The sequence below is a fragment of the Sceloporus undulatus genome, chromosome 5 (assembly GCF_019175285.1).
Source record: "Sceloporus undulatus isolate JIND9_A2432 ecotype Alabama chromosome 5, SceUnd_v1.1, whole genome shotgun sequence".
NCBI classification, from domain to species: Eukaryota; Metazoa; Chordata; class Lepidosauria; order Squamata; family Phrynosomatidae; genus Sceloporus; species Sceloporus undulatus.
In genome coordinates, this window is record NC_056526.1 from 99,422,674 (window position 1) to 99,431,614 (window position 8,941).

The 8,941-nt window shown below is 37.0% G+C and overlaps 1 protein-coding gene across 9 annotated transcripts in view; it reads left to right on the forward strand.

The window, feature by feature from the left end:
- JAKMIP1 (janus kinase and microtubule interacting protein 1) overlaps positions 1–7,998 on the forward strand; it is a 66,060-nt gene extending 58,062 nt beyond the window's left edge. For 5 of the 9 annotated variants that reach the window (XM_042470901.1, XM_042470907.1, XM_042470905.1 and 2 more), the window contains 2 exons: positions 2,339–2,437; positions 6,727–7,998. In XM_042470901.1, coding sequence (XP_042326835.1) covers positions 2,339–2,437; positions 6,727–6,879 — 252 coding nt within the window. In that variant the 3' untranslated portion in view covers positions 6,880–7,998. Of the gene's footprint in view, positions 1–2,338; positions 2,707–6,726 lie in introns of those variants that run through there. The other 4 variants (XM_042470909.1, XM_042470908.1, XM_042470910.1 and 1 more) reach the window with 4 other exon arrangements.
- The last annotated feature ends 943 nt before the right edge of the window (positions 7,999–8,941 follow it).

Genomic DNA, 8,941 nt, shown 5'->3' on the forward strand with positions numbered 1-8,941 from the left:
TGTTGATTCCTGCTCAGCAAGACTTGATCTTCTATATGCTTTAGAATTTTACCTTTAATGTTTCTTTCTTTTTGTAATATTTCTTTAATATTTATTCATTGACAAGGTTTCCCATGACATTCTTACAAGCAAGCTTGTAAAATGTGGGCTAGACAAGGTAACTGTTACATGGATTTGTAATTGGTTGACACCTGGCTAAACAAGGCAACATGTGAAAGGGATCTGAGAGTCCAAGTAGACCTCAAGTTAAACATGAATCAACAGTGTGATGCAGCAGCTAAAAAGGCCAGTGCAATTTTAGGCTGTATCAATAAAAGTATAGTATCTAGATCAAGAGAAGTAATAGTTCCACGGTATTCTGCTTTGGTCAGGCCCCCACCTAGAATACTGTGTCCAGTTCTGGGCACCACAATTCAAAAAGGACATTGAAAAACTGGAGCGTGTCCAAAGGAGGGCACTAAAATGGTGAAGGGTCTGGAAACCATGTCCTATTAGGAATGACTTAGGGAGCTGAGTATGTTTAGCATGGAGAAGAGAAGGTTAAGAGGTGATATGATAGCCTTGTTTAAATATTTGAAGGGATGTCATATTGAGGAGGGAGCAAGCTTGTTTTCTGCTGCTTCAGAGAACAGGACCCGGAACAATGGATCCAAGCTACAGGAAAAGAGATTCCACCTCAACATTAGGAGGAACCTCCTGACAGTAAGGGCTGTTCAACAGTGGAACACACTCCCTCAGAGTGTAGTGGAGTCTCCTTTCTTGGAGGTATTTAAACAGAGGCTTGATGGCCATCTGTCGAGGATGCTTTGTTTGTTTGTTTTTTAATTTATTTTATTTTACAAAATTACAAAAATACATATTCATACACTGACATACTACAAACTGTATAGGAAAAAATAGAACAAACAAAAAAGGAAAACACAACTACTACAACATCAACAACATAAAAACGCATAGAAATAATTTATAATTTTCCTATTTAAGTACTTCCTCAATAAACAGTGTGGACTAATAGCGAAGTTAACTTGTGAATTGTTCCTCTATTCATCAGGGATGGTTTGATTAAGAGTTCCTGCATGGCAGGGGGGTTGGACTAGATGGCCCTTGTGGTCTCTTCCAAATTTATGATTCCAAACAGACATTAATCTAATTGCCTATAATTTCCAAATCTCAATCCACTCTCATTTCAAAAATATTTGTGCCAGTAATAAGCATGCAATTCTGTTCATGAATTTTATATTTTCAAAGAACAAAACTGAAAAATGAGTAATCATTTTATTTTTGAACTTTTCCAATAGATAGTTGAGTGTAATTGGTTTATCATATTATCATGAATAACGATCTTAAATTCATCCAGGATAATCAACTGATCAGAGCAAATTTTAGTAGCACTGGAGAATTTCTGGTGACAAAAAGTAGGGTTTTTTTTAGTCCTTAATGCCAGTATCGAGACCAGCGCAAAGCGCCGGCCTGGATACATACTAGGGTTGCCTCTGGGCATCCTTTCCAGATGCCACGCAGCCCTAGTACATTGTAATGGTGACACCCTTTCTACATGGGTGCCGCCATTACGACGTCACGGCCGCATTGCAGCCAAACAGCGCGGTGCGGACTTCACATCCTGGTGCCGCTGCAAGGCGCTTGTGGCACCCTTTCAGTGGCGCCAGAAGGAGCTCCATGTATCTCTGGCGCAGCCTTTAAACAGCCGCGCCAGCGATACAAAGAGAAAGGGGCTGAGCCCCAAGGACACCCCTTTCCAGGCCACAGGGAAGTGGCATTTTGTCGCTTCCCCGAGGCCAGGAAAAGTGGCAGATCAGTGCCTCTGGGGCTGCCGCTGTGGCAGCTGAGGCTCCGATCTGTCGGGGAAAGGGGCGGTCTGATTCTTATTTTTAAAATACACATATACATACAAAAAGAACACATTGTATATTTTATGATAAATACCATTGTAAACAAATTTTCAGAGGTGTGTGACCCTGCCATAGTGAAAGAAATATATAATATAGTACATTTTCATGTATATCCATGGTGTAATGTAACCTTCATTTGCCAAATTTTGTTGATCTGACAGGAAGTTCCCCCTCCACTATAATATGTTCAGTTCTCTTAGAAACAGGAGATTTCTGTAGCCCAGGTGGCCTGGATAGCTGGAATAGCTGGAATAGCTAAATTTGCAGGCTCACATTCGGACACTTTGCATGATACAATTTTCACTTGTTTTTTTCAACAAATGTCCCTTTTTCTTCTATGTTATAAATATTGTGCCTTGAACTACTTCTTTTGACTTGATCCATAGTTAAATGTGTGTGTGTGTGTGTGTGTGTGTTTTCCACTTTAGATTTACAAAATGGAACTAGAAAAAAACTGGCTTAAAAATGAAATGGAGGATGCCAGAGATCAAAATGAGCTCCTGGAATTCCGTATCTTAGAACTGGAAGTAAGAGATTCTCTGAGTTGTAAACTGTCAAATGGAGCAGAACTTGTTTTTGAACCAAAACTGAAATTTATATGATATTTACTAGCATCCTGTCAGAGAAACATAATCAGATTTTTTGTAATCTGTTGTGATGTTCGAGCAGAGAATGTAATGCCACTGTCAATGTGGTTTAGAATGCTCATTGGTTTAATGGAAATGTAACATATATAATATGTACATTTTTATAGTCTGTTTTACAGCCAATAAATTTTTCCTATGCTTTTGTTGTTTTGTTTTATTTCCATTGTGACTCCTTTCTTGCATGTGACATTATCTGCTAATGCATACTGTCAATTCCAAGTTGACATTGCTTCTATTGACACAAGTCATGCATAAAATGAATTTTTAAATTGTAGCACATACATCATTTTATCTCATTCTTTTCTTAATTTAAGTTTACTTTAAGTCAGTTTTGAGAAGTCATAGGAGTGAGCTAAACTGTTGCAAAAGGAAGCATTTTCATATTCTTTATCTTAAATGTTTGAAAGGTTATTAATTCAAACTCAGTCTCTTATTTGAAAAGCTGGATTTTATTAGGGTAATACTCAAATTGAACTGTGGCTGTAATGGCTGGCTATTGTGTGTAACCTTAAGAAGTATATTATACATCTTCAGCCACTTTGAATTAGAACACAAATAAGCATTTTGAATGGCGTCCACCAGAAGTAATCTGGTGATAGTTTGGTTTTATTTTATATAATAAGTAACAGTACTAACAATAATTTAATTCTCTACAAATTTACCTTTTGAGGTGTTACTGTGGGCTATTTGAGAACTGAGATTATGATGACTTTTTAAAGACCAACATATAGCAATTTGATAATACTGTGCCTTATTGGGGTAAGCAAAGTTGTAAATTTAAAAGAAAAAAAAGTAAGAAAATAAGAACCTTGTCAAGAGATGTAGGTTCAATCCCCTATTACCCAGTTAAAAAGATCTTTGATAAAAGATTTAGAAATGCCTTCCTGGCTGTACCCAAAGTTATATGGTCAGTGATGAGCTGGATGAGCCAATAATTTGACTTTGCTTAAGGGGTTTTGTATAGCCAAGTTACAAATACCTAATGTTAACACTTTCTTGAACTTGTATGCACTTGGCAGGACACTCTGGGGCAGCCTGGAATATTCTGGTCTCGGAGCTGCCCCAACTGTCCCCCCTCCATTACCTAGCCTCCATTCCTGCACCAGGGTGGCTGCCTGACACATGAGCCATTGTTGCAGGTCATGCACTTCTGAGGTCAGAACCAGACGCCCATTGATGATCACATGACTGGGTGCCTAGTCCTGACCTCAGAGCAAGCAACTGGCAGCTCAGCAGGATGCTTGTGCAGACAGCCACCCCAGTGCAGGAAGAGGATCTTCCTGGAAGATCCAGAGAAAGAGGTAAGTTTTTTTAAAAAATTCATGCTAAGGGTGTTATACCCTGGCTCTGATGATGAACATGGGAGGCCCTTATCATCTTGGAAAATGGTGCATGCGTAAAATGACCAAGTACAATGTAATAATGCATTATTAGTGGAGATGTGCAGAACGTAATCATAAGTTAATTTGGTTTTTGTTGCCAAATTTTGTTACACTATTGCTTTCATGTGCGAAAATATCAACCACCATAACAATACTGTCAGATTCTCTTTTAATGCTGTGATTGTTGCTGAATTGGCTCTGGTGTGATAATCTCTTGTGTTAAAGCTCTATTCTGCTCAGAGTAAATGGACTTCATGCATGCTTTCAGTGTCTGTGACACCAAGACTTTGAGAACAAGAACCCAATATTATAAAAGCTGACAATCAATCATCTCAGTACTGGAAAAGAGAGAGGCCAACTAGTCCTTGGTGGATAATATTGTAGGAACCTGTATCAAAATAAAAACAGTTCAGGAGTAATGAACACATCGTTGCCTTTGTATTCAGTAAAGCAAAATCTTGGTTCAGCTTCAGGAATTCTGAAAAGGTTATATATATTACATTATTCTTTGTAATATCTACAATATAAACAAAGTATCACACACAAACCTAGCATTTATTTATCACATTTAAATTGTTCAGAATGTGTTGTGTATAGTGTCTGCCCAAGTCTTACTACATTTTGCACTGTAAGAATATTTTTTGGAGGAATAATATTTGTTTATTTGACAATATTAACATACTTACGCTCCAAAATTTCAAAGCTATATGCATCAATAAAATATAAAATACACACAATAGAAACATTTATCCTTATTAGTGCAGTTGCAGCAGAGAGCCCAAATAATTTTGTTGGTTACCCTCAGAGTTTTTTTGTATCTCTAATGTTGGTTTAAGATTTGCATCTATACACATAAATTTTTATTATTGTTGTGTGCCTTCAAGTTATTGCTGACTTACAGCAACCCTAAGGAACCCTATCACAGGATTTTCTGGGGCTGAGAGTATGTGACTCACCCAAGGTCATGGGTTTGCATGGCCAAGTGACGATTTGAACCCCGGTCTTCAGAGTTGTAGTCCAATGCTCAAACCATGCTGGTTTCATATATATAAATAGACATATGCATATTTTTTGTGTTCTGTGACTCTGGGCTCCTGGTATTTTTATTACCTAGCAATGCCACAAATTTCAGGTTTCACCTCAGGACAAGAGGATGTTAAATCCTGAATGGAGAAGGTTCCTTAAGTTTATTAACTTTAAGGGACTTGCAAGAGGCCATACCTCTAGAAGTAGAGTTGATAATGTTGGCAGAACCATTTTGGCCGACATTCAAGTACGTGCACAATAAAAAAACAATCTGCTTTTGGTTTAACAGATTTCAGTGTTTAATAACTACATTAATTGAAAATATCACTTAAAAACATATCTATTCATTCTTTCTGGATCTATTCTTGTCCTAGATATATAGATCACAGTTATGCCTCTGCTTTATATTTGCTAGTACATACTCTGTCAGCTCATCTTGTCATCTCTTACTGTATTACTTGCTCTTTCTTCATTCATTCCTCTTTCTTCATTTCTTTAATCATTACATTTCAACTGATGTTATGTGCTGTTTTTTAATCTGCTGTTCCCCACCTCAGTCCATAGAGAATGATGTTAAGAAATCATCATCATCATCATCATCTCATACGAACGAAGCTGCAATTTTAGTCCAAAACAGAGTGTAAACATGGCATGTAACTTTGCAGAGTTGCTTCTTCCCATTTCTCTCTTATCTGGCAGCTTCCACAGCAACCACCCCCTGAAAGGTTCACTATACTCTTACACAGTTTTTTCTTTCCCTTATACATATTGTAGTGGGATATTTCAGAAATCCTATTTGATTAATGTTCATACTGCAACAGCATAGTTTTCAACTTTGAGATGTTTCTGGAAAAGCAAAACCAAACCAAGGTTGTATAAACCTGTTGCAGTCTATGCTTGTATGGATTAAACAGAAGTAATTGCCAATCAATGTTATCACTGACTTATATTGCTAGTTAAAAAATAGCATGCTAGAACCACAGTTGTTGTAGAGTGGTTTGAGTGCTGGACTACAACTCTGGAGACCAGGATTCAATTCCTCCCTCAGGCATGAAACCCACTGACTGACTTTGGGCAAGTTACATGCTCTCAGTCTCAGGAGAAGGCAATAGCAAACCTCCTCTGAACAAATTTTTCCAAGAGAACCCCATGAAAAGTGCACCTTAAGTTGGCCATAAGTCAGAAACAACTTGAAGGCACACAACAACAAATATTTAATTGCCCATATTCCCTCAGCATCAGTGCCTGATTCGTGGCACGATAAATAACAGTTATACAAAATAGTCTGACTGTCAAGGGACACTACATCTGTGGACATTGTTCAGTGTATAGACACAGCAGCAATTTGAAATGTTTTGTGAATACTGCTGATGGTAAAAGTTATGAATTATATAAAATTTTTACATGTGCAAGTAAAAATGTCATATACATAATTGAATGCCCTTGTAAACTAATTTATGTGGGTATGACCAGCAGAGAGAAAAGGACCCGAATTATTGAACACAGAAATTGTATCAAAAATCGTAAATTAGAAGCTCCATTGGTAAAACATTTTTAGAGGAACATCATACTTTTGATTCATTTAAATTCTGGTGCATAGATGGGATATCTAATATTAAAAACATAAAACAATTACAAGTATTGGAACTCAAATGGATTCACTGTTTGAAATCTGAATCCCCGGTGGACGTAAATGAAAATGTGAATTGGCTAGTTTGATTTTTTTCATATTCTTTCCCTAAGTTCTTTTTGTTTTGGCAGGATGGTTCCCATCATTGGTTTTGCTGCTTATACAAGGGACTATGTTACAGGATAAGTATTTCTTTTAAAATTTGGTACTTAGATGGGATATCTGATACCAAGAACATAACACAACTAGAGATATTGGAACTCAAATGGATTCATAGTTGGTGATCTGAATCCCCATTAGCCTTATGTGTGAGTTGGCTGTTTTGAGGTTTTTATTGCTCTTCTACACCCTGGGTTTTCCCTAGGTTCTTTTCTTGAGTCTTGGCAGGATGATTCTCATTACCAGTTCAGCTGGTTATATAAGACACTCTGTGAGCAGGACAAGATCATTGCTACTTTTGAATTGAGTGCAGTCACATTGTGTGAGCTGAGGAGTTGATGTATGTATATATATATGTTGGCAGGCCACTGAGGAAGACTGTAGTCGAAACGCGTCTGGCCTTGAGTTTTTATTATTACTATCTCAGTTTATTTTCTGCATTTGCATAATTTTAAGTGGGGTATTTTTACCCATTTAGATATTTTACTGGCCTTTTTCTTCCAGGGTTCAGTTACTCTGCCCTTGAATTTTGAAATTTTTATTATCATTATATATTCACTCTTTGCATTTGCAGACTTTTTAGTGGGATATTTATACCCTTTTAGGAATAATACTGGCTTTTCTGCTCCAGGGTTCAGTTATTATCTTATTTCTTTATACAATTGCTTTTTTGTAATTGGAAGTGGGATACAATTTATCCTGGCTATTTACATTTTTTGTTAGAACCCTTCAGTTTGTTTTGTTTTATATATCTTGGGTTTTTTTGGTTTTAGAGACTTCGGTTGGTTTATGATAAAATAACAAACCTGACAGGATAATTTTATTGAAATATTATGAATGATGATTTGAGGTGCTACCTTTAGAATTCCTCTTGTGAGAAACAAACGGAAGTAACTTGCTTCAATTAGAATTACATTTAATTTCCTCTTCATAATAGATATAATCCTTTTTTTCCTTTTCTTTTTGGAAAACAAGACCAGACTACCATGGTTTTGGAATATGTGAATGAATTGTACTGACTTCACTTGCTTCTGTGCATGCTTGCCCAGTAAATCATTTTAATTCTTGAAATACTGTATATCCAAATTGTTTAAATGTTGTGTGTATGGCTTGGTACCTTTATAACCATATTGAACAAAATTTTCCCTTAGGAGACAGAATGAAGATCACTGACTTTTCAACTCTATGTAATTATTGCCTTCTCTGAAAAGAAGAAGAAGAAAAGAAAGAAAGAAAGAAAGAAAGAAAGAAGTTTATTTCATTTGTTCTGTCTTCACCAGCAAACCAAGGTAGATTTGGATTTGTTAGTTCTGGTCAATACCTGCAATATCACAAGTAGTATGTAAGAAAAAGCAGATACAATGACAGCAAAGTTTTATTAACTAACATTTATATATAAAGCAGGGCTTGTCAGTTTCAAAATGAAAAATGAAAACATAGATAAATAAAGCTGAACTACTTCTCTATCCTTGATCACCACTCTTGATCTAGAGGGCAGGAACCAAACCAGTAGATTGAAATTGCAAGGAAGGATTTTCCATTTAAAGATTAGGAGGAATGTCCTGATGGTAAGGGCTGTCTGACTGAAATAAACCACCTCTAAAGGTGTTGAGCACTCTTTCACTGGCATTTTTAAACAAAGGTTGGATGGCTGTATGTGAAGGGTACTTTAGTTCTTGATAACCTTCAGTGATTCAGATAGGATGACTATTGGGAGTACTTTCCAACTCTGCAATTGTGTCATTCTATGCTTGACACAAACGTATGACTTGACAGCATATCTTTTGGAGAGCCGGTGTGGTGCAGTGATTTGATCGTTAGGCTAAGACTTGGAAGACAGAATTTCAGTCCCTGCTCTCCCCACTGGGTAACCTTGGGCAAGTCACACTCTCTCAGCCTCAGAAGAAGACAAAGGTAAACTCCCTCTGAATATATCTTGCCAAGAAAACCCCATGTCTTAAGATTGTCATAAGTCAGAAATTATTTGGAGGGACACAACAACATCATCATCAACAACAGTAACATCTATTTTGACTACCTACAGCAGTAGGTAAAGTGTGGCCCCAAGGGTTTTACCTTTTGCTTTTGTGGATCCACAGGGCCCCTTACTGTCTTCCTCTAAAAAAAGCCCTCATCAAAAGTCATAAGTAGGGAAGTACTAGTCAACAACTGGTGGAAGTAATGAGA